Consider the following 15,993-nt stretch of genomic DNA (forward strand, 5'->3'; position numbering starts at 1 on the left):
ACTTCCAGGAAAGTGTCAAAATTTAATTGTTTTTCTATTTCTAAATGTTCTGGCTGATTATTCACTATAAAAGACTAAGATAAGTATCTTATAACAAAATCTTTTCTCATACTGTAATTTTCTAAAATTTTCTAATTTCCAAAACTTCCTGAAGTAAAGATGTTTGCTAAAGGTTCATATGCACTGACTGTTCTTGACTTGTTCTACGTAAGGATTCTCTGTATAACCCAACCCATTTAACTCATATCAACAGTGTGTGACAGCATCCCTCTGTACCTAACCTTCCTCAGAAAGTACTGGAAGAATCAGATATAATAAAGCAATCACCTTCTACCTTTAATGATATGGATGCCTGCTAAGCCGTTGAGGGCACAAACTAGTTGCCGGTGGGCCTCTTCACATTCTGTTCCACATTTCTTCTGCAAAGATGTCAGCAGCTCTTCCATTGTCATGGTGCTAAAAGAAGAGACATCTCTCAAAACTGGAACAAAACCTTAAGTACTATCACAGCAGGAAAATCATGCTGTCCTCGGAGAAAAGTGGAGGAATCTTAATAGTTTTTACACAAACCAGCAGTTTGAGTATGTGTGTGTCTATCACGGTATGTCATTATGTTTGTATGTGTGTGTCTATCACGGTATGTCATTATGTTTGTATGTGTGTGTCTATCACGGTATGTCATTATGTTTGTATGTGTGTGCGTGTTTGTATGTGTGTGCGCGCGCACACACGAGGTGAGCACCTGACAAGGGTAACGGGAACCACACTCAGTCCTTTGGAAGAGCAGCAAGACCATCTCCAGTTCCTTCACCTTCAGTTTTACAGTTACTGTTTTTACTTCATTGTTACTAATACAGCAAGTATTCTTCCACCTGACCTGCCTTCTTTTAAGTTTTTGTACTTTATTCAAGGGAAAAAGGAACTAGAAAAATCTCTCATAAGAACAAAGTAAAATATGATCCATTTGAAACAGTACAGGGATCACAATGCAGGACTGGGTCTGAATCAATCCCATCACTACAATTCTCTAAATTTATGCTTTACTGTAAATTTAATTTTTAGTTTATAAAATAAAAGTAAGAGATGTTTTAATGGTCAAGTAAAATATGATTTCCATTAAAGGGATATCATAAACTACCATTTAAATGAAATTGTTTCAATAGCAATCTGTAATTCTTAAAACTATTACCAATTCAGGTTACTGTATGAATTATCATTTTTACCATTTCTAGCTGTCTATAAATCCATTCAAAGGTAAGCCCCAAATATAATCGTCTTTATAGCTCTTTGAAAGCTAAGTGTTTCTTATAATCCCAGGTACTAAAAACAGGCCAGATTTTGAGGTGCAGTCCAAGCCACAAAAAAAATTCTGGAACAACAGAACATATCAAAGGATAGAGCTCGCATAATTATAAAGAAAATACTTAGTGTCAATCTAGCTGCTTCCTCATATGGGAAACTAGACATACATCAAGAACAAAAAATTTTGTCAGGTGTGATGGTGCATGCTTTTAATCCAAATACTTGGGAGGCAGAGACTAGAGAATCCCTGAGTTCAAGGCCAGCCTGGCCTACAGAGTGAGTTCCAGGACAGTCAGGGCCACACAGACAAACCCGGCTTGAAAAGCGTGCACACAGGGGTGGGATGGACAAAAAAATACAGGCAAAAAACCAAACGAACTCTCCAAACCAAAAATGCAACCACAGAAACCTGCTATAATTATTCATATTTTAAAAGAAATGTTCAAAAACACAGAAAAATCCTTTTGTTATGACTCTTTCACAAATGAGGCTCCATACGAAGAAAACCATGAAACTATAAAAACAAAAAACAAAAAACCTGATACCTAGTCAGAAGTCCCTGAATAAAACTGGGAGTCAAAGTGCTTAAATATGGCCTACTATTGCAACATAATAAACCCCACAGGAGAAGGAAACTGATAGTAAAACCTCTTCTGGAGTGGCAAGAACTCCCCGCGAACAGCCTGTGGATGGCAGCAGGCCTGCCTGAGCCGAAGCAGAGGATACAGGATGGAGGTGACGGTCCTTCTGTCCAAGCTGCTCAGTTTCAGGGCCCAGTCGGAGATCTTCCTGAGCTTTACCACGGCATCCTGGCAGCACACCTCATGCTGGCGGTGATAGAAATGCCTCTCCACGGGAGAGAAGTGGAGCCAGTGCATTTCCTCAGTCTGAGGGGGAATCTGGATCTGTATTGGCAAGTTAGAAACGGAACAATTTAACCTGACGTTTTAATTTTGCATCCAAGCTTAGTTTCCTTAGTAAAAGGCTGACACACTGACTTGGTCAATGACATCTTTCTTTGCAGACCTCCACAATATCTTGGCAATAAAACTGTAAAGATGCTGAGGATTCTTCTTGCAGTATGGTCGATAGAGAAGTCGAATCCACCAGTGTTTGACACAGTAAGGTTCAATCCCAAGAAAGACCACCAGACCAAAGAGATCTATGAAGGAGAAGGTACAGGACAACAGGGATAATTGTTTCTGGATTTCTTCATTGCTCTTTTGTGTAAGATCACCCAAAGACCCACAAACACACACAACTTGTATGAAGAATTCATCTTGTAGCCTCTTGAATCTGAACATTTAATTCCAGATCAGTTTACACTTCTGAGAATCTACTTTCTGCTCAAACTGCTGAGATACTTAAAATGTAACAACTACTATCACAGCTTGCACTTAAAAGCCTGGCAGTGCAAACTTCTTCAGAAGATTTGCTTAATTAAGATGCAAGCATCAAAGTAAGACTTGTCAAATGAGAAAAGTGTGAAAAAAATGAGGTAATCTCATGCGATACAGAGAATATGCTCTGACCCAACTTTCCCAATGATGTACTAATTTCATTTCTAAGGAATTAGCTTGAGACAATAATGAAATACACAAAAAACTTATTTAATGAATCACCACTCTTAACTACTGAGTTATTTCTTCAGCTGAGTGTAATTTTCTTTATGCTTTTATGTATTATTAATTGAAAAAAATACAGTAAATAGTTACTTCAAAATGAGCAAGAATTATTTTTTAAAATTCCGTGACTCCATGTTAGATGAAGTTCCAACTTGGAGAAGGAAGTTGAGAACACAGTCCCATCCTATGCTCTGGAGCTACTGGCAACTGTTAGCTGCTGGGAAAGGGGGTGTTTTCTTTAACAGCATAGTCCCTGGTGAGCCTCTAGTGGAAGACCATATACTCCAAAATATAGGCAGCACAAGCGGGTCTGGTGAGTGAACTGGGGAAGAATTCGGGGAGGCAGGTGAATATGATCAAGACACATTGTGTAAGACTCTAAAGAAACTATAAAAACATAAAAATGTAAAAACCACAACTATCTATAACGTCATATGAAGATGACAGACACATTAGTTGAAATTACTTATTTTGTTAGACAGGGCCTCCTAGGTAGCGGAATTAAGTGATCCTCATAGTACATGGGAATTAGTAACAAATGCTTATCTGCAGGAATCAGATTTATAGTTCAGATTACATCAGTATAGCTATTTATATTCTACTTCACTGAGGTCTTAAAACCCTCAAATTATATCTGCCTAAGACAAATTAATATTCTTACCCAAAGATGTTTTCCTCTAGTATTTACAGAGAAATATATGTGTCAGTAATGTGTCAAAACATCATCCCTTGTTAAGTTTCCTCATCCACTTTTTCTACTTCTCTAAGATAACTCTAGTCTAGAACCATAATGATGGCACTGCATGCCTCCATCAGTCCATGGAGGCAATCATCTGATATCCTAGTATATACTTCGTTTTCTGATAAATCATTTCCCACATTACAATGAGTGATCTTCCGAAATACAAATTTATCTACAAGATGAGAGTAAAACATTGTGTCTAAATTCTTCTAACAGCTCCCAACTTTTCATGAGAATATAAAAAACACTCTATTATGGTCTAAAAGGTCCATTTTGACTTTCTCTATACTTATCTATTGAGTCTCGGCATGCACATGGTTTCTCCGTACTTTAGCCGGAGAACCCTTTCCTCTACTAATCACTGAACAGCACTGCAGATCTCAATCTGGCCACATCTTTCTTCAGTATCCCTTATTCTGAAATTTGATTTTTTTTCTCCCTCATGCTTTCCTTTCTCAAGCTCTAAAGTTTGTTCTTTGAACTCAGGCTGACTTGAGACACACACACACACACACACACACACACACACACACAGTGTGTAATGGGTACAATGTTTGGTCAATTTAAAGCAATGGGAGTGCTCACTACACATCTGTCCTCACGTTTCTGAAGATACCACCCAAACTCAACATAACAAGATAAATGCTTTAAACTAGTAGGAGCAAACTTTAAGTACACAAATACTTAACTAAATAAAGATTTTGAAAAACATTAAGGCTAGCAGTATTTCCCCCCCAAACAAATAAGCAGTTCAAGTATGGGGACTGTGTGAAGTCTGCATTACCCTCCAATCCTCTCTGCACTGGAGTGCCGCTGATGCACCACCGATTAATCCCACTCAAACGCTGGGCCATTTCTGCAGCCTAACCAAAGAAAAATATGAAATAAAACACAGAAATCAGTCACACATTTTCTCATGAAAATACCTACTAACAGGTGCATTTCAGTTAAGATACATCTGCTTTTATTTAATAGTTATCACACTCACTGCTAAATGTCATACTCAATTAGCCATTACCCAACACAGTGGTTCCCATTAGTAGGCACTCACTATGAGCAACCCTGAGATGAAGGGGTATTTCAAGCATGTAGAGAAGAAAAAGATATCCTGAATGAATACAATCCCTTCACCAGGCCTTCCTAGAGGAGTAAGCTTCTGTATGATGAGGTATGATTCATCAATTCAGTCCAGGTTTCAGACTGATCACTGGAGACAGAATAAAGAAAAATAATACGGGACAGGGGAGATGGCTGATTCATCAAAGTATTTGCTACACAATCAAGGACCTCAGGTTGGATCCCCGGCAACAAAGTAAGAAGCAACGTGCATAAGGGTTAAATCTTAGCACCAGGGAAAGGAAGGGCAGGAGGATCCTTGGGGCTATGCCAGCCAGTTTACTTAAATCAGCAGGCTCCAGGTCTAGTGAAAGACCATCTTAAGCAATAGTGTGGAGAGTCGCAGAGAAAGGCCTGAGACATACACATACATACACAGATACATATAATATAATACAAGAGCTAGTTCTAGGATGGGCACCAAAGCTACAGAGAAATCCTGTCTCGAAAAAAAAAAAAAAGAGTGTTCAAACAGTATCGGTAGTATGGGTTAAACGACTACTGAACTATTCACATTCTTCCTTCCATCATCAGCACTCAAAAGATGCTGTAGAGATTCTTACTTTTACTGTAGGACATTCAACCATCTGAGCTTCATCAAGACAGATTCTCCACCACTCCACCGCTACGAGGGGACTGGGAATGGCCATATAGCGCTTCTGGTTCCTCAGGCGGCGCCCATCCTCACTATTGCTATGTGGGATATCGACATAGTTTAGTTCTGAACGAAGGACATCATAGGTAATGATAACTATATCTTGTTCTGCCAAAAAATGAGGCTGTAAGAAGCCATCTTTCTTCACTCCTTGATATACCTGGGAAATAATCAGAACCAACAGTTATTAAAAAACACCTTGGCAAAGGTCATAAAAATATTCATTTATTCATATTCCTACTGACCTGAGCCCTTTCTAAATTTGCATTTGGCCACAGATACTATAGACAGATTGTACAACTGTCTAGAGAAAGATTATGTTCTAGTGTGGGAGCCAAGTGACATAAACAATGCGAATGGACGCATTACAAAGCAACTGTGGCAGCACTGGTGGAAAGACGAAAGCACGATTAATAAAAACTCAGAGAGAAATTGGGGTTCAACCCGAATATCTAAAAAGCAAAAAGTCAGCCACTGGCTCTTACCTTGACCTCAGTCCAAAATGGTATCCTGCCTCCAGGAATCTCAGAATGAGACTGTGTCTGAGAGCTGTCTCCTCCCGTTTTCTAATCCATTCTAGGGCTGGGATTAAAGGCATGCACTGCCCAGTTTCTATGGCAACTAAATGTGGCTACTGGGATTAAAGGTGTATATTACCATTACCTAGTCTTTAAGGCTGACCACTGGGGCTGTTTAACTCTCAGATCTTCAAGCAAGCTTTACTTATTAAAATACAATTGAAATGCCACTAGAAAGACCAATTGTGCAACTGACAGTGAACTCAGAGGAGCTAATGTTTCAGTTACATTTTGAAGCAATGCTTAGGGTTCTTTCAAATGGAAAAAGAGAGGAAAGAATATAGGCAGGTTGTTAAATGGACTCAACATGGTGTGAGAATACAGAACAAAGAATGTAGGCAGAACAATAGACTTAGTAGGAGTGTGAGATATAGTGGGATGGGATGGGAAAGTAGAGCAATCACTGCTACTATTCACGAAGTACTCTTTCTGTTTCAGAGCTACACAAAGCATTGTCTCCAAAGTGCAAAACTGTTATGTGCTACTCCTTTCCCACACAGAGGAAACAATGACCTGCTCAAAACTGAAGGAGCTAAGACTTAAAATTTCATTCACACAAAACAGAGTTACTTAGTGGAAAAAGTCATGCTTTATTTACTGTAAGTTTTTATGCCCACAACAGTGGCCCACTATGGAAAATATACACGATTCTCATGGAAGAAGAAATGTGGCCAACAGTAACACCCAATGACCATGAGTCAGTACTTGGCAAATCTCATTTACACAGCAAGCCTGTGAGAGACCATTTTCAGAATTATGTATAGTTCCTGGAAAATGATACACACCAAAAAATAACTGCTGAATAGGTATTTTGTTGTTGTTCTACTAATGAAATAACTGAGGCTCCAGAAGAGAATTATGAATCTACAAGGTGACAGGTTAGAATGAGCATCTGAAACTATACTATGCTACACTGGGAACTGTATCTTCCTCTGAAATTACCAAATGCCTATACCAATTCATTTTCATCTTGATAATCAAGAATTTTTAAAGTTTTTATGTTAACATATTCTCAACTTCTAAAATTCAGAAATCAGAAGAGAATATAGTCTACTGTTCTGTTTCTCCTTTTCAATATTCTCCTCAAGTTGATACAGCTAGTATTAGTATCATAATAATTTTAGGAATATACAAAAAAACATGATGGTGATGTGGCTCAGTGCCAGAGTGCTTATCTAACGTGTCAAGGTATTATTGGGGAAAAAAAGTATAAAGACATTAACAAAGAATTTTGGAAAATAAAAATATATAGAGAAGTAAAATCATACGTAAAATTAGCTGGGTGTGGCACACATGCCTATAATACCAGCACTTGGGAGGTAGAGGCAGGATGATCAGAGTTCAGTGTCATCCTTGAAGCTAGTCTGGGCTGTGTGAAACTCTGCTCCAACCCTCTCTCCAAATAAAATAACAAACAGTAATAAAAACATGAAAAGAAACAAAAGCACAATGAAAACTCTCATGCTGCTATCCCTCTTTAGCTCCACGGTCTTACCAAAACTCGAAGAGACGATGATCTGACATGCCGGTTGATTTCATCCACCCACTGGTGGCAAATGGAGCTTGGAGAGATGATCAGAGTTGCCCTTGATGACACTGGCTCCATTGCAACAAGGCAGTGGGGGCAGTAAAAAGGCTTCACCTTCAGATTCTTCTCCTCGTAATTCACACACTTTGCATGCTGCCACAGGTGGCAGTTCAGACACTGAACTCTCGGCTTCCGGCCAATCTGGTCAAATTCACCACATATGCACTCAAAGCGGTAATCAGAGGTCTCACAGGGACTCGCAGTGTTAGAATGTGCCAAGTCTTCAGCAGTAGGCTTTGGAGACCCAACCCGGTCTTTGTCTTCTTGGTTTTGCTTGCTCTCAGAGGCAGGTATACTCTCCGACACATCAGGATCAGGATTTGCTGAGTCACCAAGAGCTGGAGAGTGACCATGGGAATCCGGACTGATGGGCTGCCTCTTTTCCTTCTTAGTGAGCAGAACAGGTTTTCTTTTCAATTTACTACGGTTTTTCCTGGCCTTACAGTAATAATAATAAGGATCATCATCATCATCATCAGAAGTGTTTGATGGCAGGTATTCAGAATCTGTGTCCTTGTTCACTGATTTTCTTAACTCTTTCTGAATTTTCCTTGGACTCCCCACCACCTATGAGAAAGAACTGTTTAATTAACATGTGCCAATAAGGCTATAACACTGAAATCAAGCTCTTAAGTTTATGCATATGCTTCACAAACAAGTTCAACATTGTCTTTATATAAGGAGACTAGTTCCTGACTAACGCACTCCGATTTACTCTGTGGAAGACCTCTCTCCGTAATCCTCAGAAAAGCAAAGGCTCTACTTCATCCCTGTATGGTTTAGAGATACAGATCAGAAAAATAAAGGGAGATCACTCCTTTGTTAGTAATAGTTTATGATTTAATGTCTACTTAAATCAAATAACAGAAATCTAGAGTACATACAATTCCAAGTCATCAAGTACTAAGAAAGTGAAAGTTAATCTAATATTTACTGCAATCAGTAAACAAACTCCTATCTTTGCCCTTTCTATGTGAATCTCCTGACATTATGGTTGAATGTCAGTTCTGGGCCAGACATTGTTTTAGATGCTAGGGTATTAAAAAAATAACATAAAAAACAAAAGTATATTTGGTATCTGGTCTCAACAGCTCTCTGAATAGTAAAAAGCAAAAATATGCTACACAAGTACCTACAAAAGGCAGGTAAAGCAGATAGGATGTGACAAACAGGAAGGAGATAGGAACAGTTCCCTGAAAAAGGTGTCAGAACTAAGGGCAAACAGAAGAACCAGATATTAATAGAGAAACAGTGGCATTGATTGGACATTCCCCCTTGTGGTGGCAGCAGGATTACAAAAGCACAGTTCACTGCAATCTTCTGTGTTGCTTGGGTACAAGGTGGACACTCCCTAGTCCAAGAGAGGAAGCGTCTGTGTGTTTGTGTGTGTGTCTGCATGTGTGGCCAACAAAAGGATTTCATAATTTGATTTGTTGTCAGTAGTCTTTCCTTGATAATGTTTACATGTATTGTGACTACTTTTCTAAATTCAAATTGAAATATTGGCCCAGTGAAAACAATTTTATACCAAAACATAAAAAGTTTTATAGGATGATGGCATTGGGAACAGGATAACTTTATATAAAAGACTTGAAACATAAATAAATAAGTATATATAAATTTGAGGCATTAACATTTCTAAGTTTGGGAGCAAAGTTCGTAACTGCAGGCAGCATTTAATAATAGACAGGTTATCTTAAACTGTAAGGCATATGAAATTAATTGTAGAGTTCATCCCATTGAGTATTTCTAATGAGTCCACCACATTTCTCTGGGTTCCATGGTAACTAAAATAGTTATTACTTTTGTGACATTTACATTCGGAAAATAGAAAACATAAGTCACTGTCATAATGTTTCTCCTCACTTACTTTGATTTTTGCCTGCAAATTTTGAAAGCATTAGTGTCAAGGTAGGATCTATCCATCTATTCTGTATGGTAAGGGGGTGGTTTTTGGTCATTTGGTGGGTTATAGATATTTGTCATTATTTAGGGAGGTTGGTTACAAGTTCTTATTGGTCATGGTAAAAAAAAACAAAATTAAAAATGGAGATTAGATTCAGGGATCTATTTCTGAAAGAAAAAAAGGAAAATAGTATAGAAATAATGGGATATAAAGTGAGTCTACTTTTAAGCAACCACTAGTCTCGAGTATTTTACATTGGTATAGACTTTTATATATTGATACAAATTTAAAGTTATTTTTGTTTTACTGTATATATGTTTCTATTCTTGTTTAAGGTACTGTTTCTATGCAGATTATTTAAAAATGTAATGCAAAGTTTTAGTCTTTGAAAGCTATTTAGGATAGTAAAGAAATGCAGGTTAATAGTCATCTATAGCGTCTGTTAGATATGCTTTCAAAGTCATACAGAGATATATTCTAGATAGATAAGTGATCTTCAAACATTTCAAAAACCTACCTACAGAATATGGCATTTAAAATGTTTTAATAACATAAGGCTTTTCATGACAGTGAGATACATCTATTCCTGGCAGCACCAATTTACTTCAAATAAAGACAATGGGCACCAAAGAACCTCCATATGGAGTTTGCTTTCTTCATCGCATAAGCTAGTCATTTGGGCAAGAAACTGCCCTTGTCTCAACTGCTGACAGTATGCTGTTCAAACTGGAAACACAGGACACAAAAGAAAGCAACTGTCAAACTTTGCCAAGACAAGATAGTACAGGCCTTATAATTTCTGTTTCAGAGAAAAGTCTGTCAGATATTTTAGGCCCATAGGCCTAAAATTACAAAGGAACCTTGGGGTGACTGTCCAGGCAACCAGATGTCTATTGTTTCTTAGTTTTGGAAATTGTCTACTCTGTACTTCCTGTTTACTCAGGTAATATTTTATTCTTCTTGGGTCTCTGATGGAGAATGAAGATTAGATATTTATAGGTTTACAGTTCTCCTTGTTACCAAATTAGGAAAAGAAATATAAGAGATATAATTTTATATTGTTGAAAGGCAAAAGTTTGAATAGTTTACCTAAGATGGTGCGGGAAAATTGTATGTATTCTGTCAATCATGTTTTAAATAAACGCTGATTAGCCAGGCAGGAAGTATAGGTAGGAAAACAAGACAGGAAGAAGAAATGATGCAATGAGAGCAGGAGAATTCTGGGAAGGAGGAAGTTGATTCCTCCCACTCCTGCCCAGACCACAGAAGCAGCGGGATGTGATAGGCCCCACTGAAAAAGATACTGAGCCACATGGCTAACATAGATCAGAATAATGGGTTAATATAAGCAACAAGAGCTAATAAGTAGCCTGACCTAATGGGCCAATCAGCTTTATAACTTTTAGAGATCTCTGTGTGATTTTCTTTGGGGCTTGCCAGCTGGGAGGGACAGAAACCCCAACAAGCAGGCCCCGTTCATGTTACACTAAGAAAATGATTTAAGGCCTAAAAAGACAGTATTAAGATGGCAATACAAGTTATAATATAGAAAATGATTTAAGTATAAAATTTGGACTCATCAAGACAAGATAGACAATGGAATATTTTCTCTAAATTTGTCAAATACAAATGGACTGGACATTGTAAATGTAATTCTTACCGGATAATTGGTCTTACTGTATATAGTTTTACTGTTAAGAACGTTTTAAGACAAAAAGGCGAAATGTTGTGGAATTGTCCTTTACACTGTGTGAAGATGTGTTATTGTGATTGACAGAATAAAAGCTAAACACCAATAGCTAGGCAGGACTTCTGAACAGAGAGCTCTGGGAAGAAAGGAGGAGCTGTCAGCTGGACGCAGAGATAAAAGCCATGAATCATGTGGTAGCACACAGATGAACAGAAATGGGCTAATTTAAGATATAGAGCTAGTGGGACAAACCTAGGCTATATGCCAGGCTTTCATAGTTAAGTAAGTCTGTGTGGCTTTTTATGAGCTGGCAGCTCAAAGAAAAATACTTTTACAAGTATATGTACTTAATGCTGTTACCTGCTTTTTTGTTTTATCATATATATCTTCTTCTTTGTAATTCTTCCCCAGAGTAAAAGTCCCAGAGAAACCATGACCTTTGATCTGTTTCACAAGACCTTCAAAGATTAAACATTTCAGCATTCTCTTCAGAAGACTCCGGTTCCGCTGAACATCATATCTGTATATGGAGCTGACGTACTTATAGATAGAAAGAATAGAAACTCCTTTTTTCCCATTCATTTCTTTCACAGCTGTCAGGATCATCACACGTGTAGCTAAATGTACAAGTGGACAGGAAAAAAGGATATGCTAATTACTCAAAGTAACTAAAATAAAATTTAATCTTAATTCACATTAAGGACTAGGTTAAGCAAATAAACAAAAGACTTAGGGCAGTGTAGTACCATTCCAAAGAATATGTAATAAAATTTTACCTTGAATTAAGAAAAAAAAATTACTGTAATAGAAATAATTTAGCAAAGACTTATTCAGGCTAATTTGCTAGTTGATAAAACAACAATCATTCAAATAAAAATAAAATCTCTTGAATACCCTAGTATATGCTATGCTACCATTGCTGAAGAAAATTTGTTAATATAAATTGTAGTAGCTACACTTGAAATATACAAAACTGAAGTATAATAATAGACTGAACTAGTAGTACTGGGACCAACTCTATTTTTGTTAATGTAACTTGTAACCATGCTCTTATGTTAAATACAAATAACTGGGGAAAAAACCTAGCCATGATGACTACGACCTTTCTGAGGACAGAATAAGAAGCTACTTGAAGAGACCATACTTACGGGGGCAGTGAACTTTTTCTTTTGGTTCATATTCTGTATCCTGGATTTCTCTGCTTTTTACTTTTCCTCTGGGACAGTGAGATGGGATGAAATAATTCACCACTTTCCCCTGAAATACATGACATTTGATAGCTGAAATATTTTGTGTTCAATATTCTAAATTATCATTTACAGTTATTCTATTAAAGACATGGAAAATAGTCATATAACTATAAAAGAAGGAGATGATTAAATGTCATTCATTATGTAAACAATTTTACTTTGGAGCTTGCACCTAACCATCATTTTCTTCTTTGTGTACACTATTCAAATGTACACCAATGTAGGGAATTTCTGAAGTAACTTAAGAACACATTTTAAAATAGAACTGACACATTAAATTTATAATAATAAAACATAAATTTGGAAATATGTAATGAGCTTAACATCTCAGAAAGAAGTTATTAATAATTCCAGTTATATACAGTGTCTTTTAAAAAAATACTTATTTCTGTCTTAAGTGTAATGGTATTTAGCTTGCATATATGTCTGTGCATCACATGCCTGCAGTACGCACAGAAGCCAGAAGAAGGAGGGGCATCACCTGGAGCTAGAGTTAAAGATAATAAGTTGGCTGCTCAGTTGGTGGGTGCTGGAAATCCAACCTGAGTCCTCCAGAAGAGTAGCCAGAGATCAGAGCTCCTAACTGCTAAATACCCACATCATATATATGTAAATATCTATTTATAAAAATTTATAAAAGTATATTCATATATATAAATTTTTCTTTTCTATATACTATTGAAATCCTTAAGGTTTATTTTGTATACGTGGACTTTCCAACAGATTCTATACATATAAAGTCTGTGGGTCTGTGGTTCCCGAAGGTTCTTAATTAGTTTGACCTTGGATTAGTGGGTTAAAGTCAGCAGTGCTTAATATGCTGGCTTCAGGTTTCACTACTGGGAGATACAAGAAGTTAATTTTTGCAAACTCTAATTTATATATTTAAATTTATATATTTATACAAAATCTATTCTATCTAACAATCTATTACTACTAAGCTATCAGTCAAACAGTAAATTCTACTTAACAGAATCTGAAATTTGTAATTACAGACAGTTCTTAAAAATGTCCACTGGTAATATGGACCATATAGTGGTGACAAGATATTTGAAGCACCAATAGGAAGAATTGTAAAAAAGTTCTCTGCTAACTAGTTGATAACTTACTACATACCCTATTTACTAATTGGTCTACATCACCCAAGAAAACCTAGGTAACCAGCATTCCATTCTTTTCAGTTACTTGAAGGTAATCAAACAGAGACCAAGCAAATAGTCAATGTTCGCTGTAAGGTCCATTAGCACCCTAGGTTCCCACCTCTAGAGCACAGCAATATTTCTCTGTACCTCGGGAAGAGTGAGACCGTCTTGTTTGACATCCTGCCGAGTATGTGTCAGAATCAGAGCCAGAACCTCCACTGTCTTTCCGAGACCCATCTCATCTGCTAAGATTCCACCAAGCAACTGTGGTCCAGCATGTGGGAAATCACGAATGATGCTAAGGGAAAATACAATCCAGGAATTTAAATAAAAGTTATGCTGTCCTTTATTAGTATTCCCAAAGAGAATAGAAGAAATGCATAAAACCTTAAGTTTATCGAAAATTCATTTAGGAGAAAACAATTCAAATTCACAAATCATAGAAACAGGAATGAAACAGTAATAATCAGACAACTAAGCCTGTAGAAACAAGAATGGTGCTAGTACATACATAATCAACAGTTTATTTCTTCTGTAATTAAAGAGAAATGTTATACTGGCTGGCAACATGGCTCAGCAGGCGAAGGTGTCTGCCACCAGGCACGCAAACACGAAAGGAGAAAACAGCCTCCTGCAAACTGTCCTCTCCTTCCCTGGCCACAGAATAAATAAATGTATGTAATTTTATAACATTTTAGAAGGAAACAATTTTCCCTTTATAATTTTTATGAACCTGTGATTAAAAATTATAAGATAATAAATATTGACTTATTAATTCTGATTAAAGATTCGTATATTTCTTTAATCTACAAGTTGATAAATTTAATGAAAATTTAAAAAGTTGGCCTTTTATAAACAAAATAACATAATACCTGAGATATAAATCTCTCCTTTATTCTTTCCCTCACTGAGATAGGGTTTCGCTATATATCCCTGACTGCCCTGGAACTCTTTATGTAAACCAAGGTGGCCTCCAACTCAAAAATTTGCCTGCCCATGCTTCCCCAGGTGCTGGGATTAAAGTACATGCTTCACCATATCCAGCCGTCTCTGTCATTCTTGATAACTCATCAGCTGCTATCATGATAAATTCATTCACTGAAAAATGACAAGTGATTTTATTTCTCAATCTATCCTTGGTATAATACAGTAATTTAGTATTCCTCAAGACTGTGAACATGTGTCAAAAATTTCACAGATTTTACTGTATATATTTTAAAAATCAAGCATGTAAGATTTTGCCTTACCAGCCCGTATATGGATTATAGTAGAGCTTCAAACCATCAGGTGTAACAATTTCTCGCCATAAGAAGTGCAGGGAGTTATCTAAAGAAAAGAAAAACCATGTAAGAGTTTTTGTTTGGTTTATTTCCCTGACACATATTGATACTAAAATAAAACAGAATGGTGTGGGATGCTGACTCAGGAGACAGATGTTCTTGAGAAAGTTGCCTCTCAGTTAGCAGGTGGGTAAAAGGTCAGGGTTCTCCCCATTTAAAATACCCTTCTAATCCTATCTGCCAGCTTCCTTGCTTTGGTACAAATCCATATAAGCAAGTTACAACACGGAAGAGTGAAGCACAACACTCTGCTGAGGTCAGCAGGAAAACTAACGCCCAGCATCAACTCCACCTGATACGGTTACCTTTAACAAACACCTAAGAAGTGGCAACTTCTTTCTTACTGCAAGTCAATTTTTTAAATACAATATATTAAGATTTCCCCTCCCCAAACTCCCAGCTCCTTCCCACCCACCATGACCTATACCCTTTCTTTCTCTCATTCAAGTACAGACATCTAAAAGAAAACTTTAAAAAAAAAATAGTAAAAATAATATAAAAACAAACAGAAGGAAGTCAAAGAAAAAGCACAATAAGCAGTTAGACACAGACACACATGCCTGCATTTTGCACACAAAGAAATTCCATAAAAGCACAAAACCGGAAACTATAATATATATGAAAAGGACTTGTAAGGGTTTAAAAAAATGTGACATAGCATTAAGTGCATAATGACACAAAGAATCTCAAAAAAATGTCACTGAGTTCATTTTGTGTTTGATCACCTACTGCTAGGCAAAGGGCCTGCCCTTAATAACCCTTTTTTATATAGCTAGTGAGACTGCGGGAGAAAACTGATTTTCCTTTGCACAACTGGAGAAAGATTCTGGGTTGGGGAGCCTGACTAGTAGAGCATTCACACCTTAATCTCAGGGTCATGGTAGTTTACACAGTAGAATTTGCTGCAAGAGGTAGAGGCAGGAGGATCACAGGCACTTTAACTCAAAAGACCCATGCTACTTGGCTCCACCATTTATCTTAATTGCAAATGACATGTCATATGGACCAGAAGAAAGCTTAAACTGTAATATTTAAGTATTACATTTATCTCAACCTTCT

The 15,993-nt window shown here is 37.1% G+C and overlaps 1 protein-coding gene across 2 annotated transcripts in view; it reads right to left on the reverse strand.

Annotated features, from left to right (window-relative positions):
- The window catches only part of Shprh (SNF2 histone linker PHD RING helicase), a 70,760-nt gene that overhangs the window by 46,141 nt on the left and 8,626 nt on the right, over positions 1-15,993 (reverse strand). For both annotated transcript variants that reach the window (XM_041680140.1, XM_041680139.1), the window contains exons 5-14: positions 14,842-14,920; positions 13,742-13,892; positions 12,351-12,459; positions 11,563-11,819; positions 7,514-8,173; positions 5,349-5,600; positions 4,454-4,532; positions 2,301-2,464; positions 1,951-2,207; positions 335-456 (exon numbers count right to left, since the gene is read on the reverse strand). In XM_041680140.1, the coding sequence (XP_041536074.1) occupies positions 335-456; positions 1,951-2,207; positions 2,301-2,464; positions 4,454-4,532; positions 5,349-5,600; positions 7,514-8,173; positions 11,563-11,819; positions 12,351-12,459; positions 13,742-13,892; positions 14,842-14,920 (2,130 nt within the window). The remainder of the gene's footprint in view (positions 1-334; positions 457-1,950; positions 2,208-2,300; positions 2,465-4,453; positions 4,533-5,348; positions 5,601-7,513; positions 8,174-11,562; positions 11,820-12,350; positions 12,460-13,741; positions 13,893-14,841; positions 14,921-15,993) is intronic.

This window comes from Microtus oregoni, unplaced genomic scaffold, assembly GCF_018167655.1.
Source record: "Microtus oregoni isolate MIOR12 unplaced genomic scaffold, Mior012 000033F_ref0000390, whole genome shotgun sequence".
NCBI classification, from domain to species: Eukaryota; Metazoa; Chordata; class Mammalia; order Rodentia; family Cricetidae; genus Microtus; species Microtus oregoni.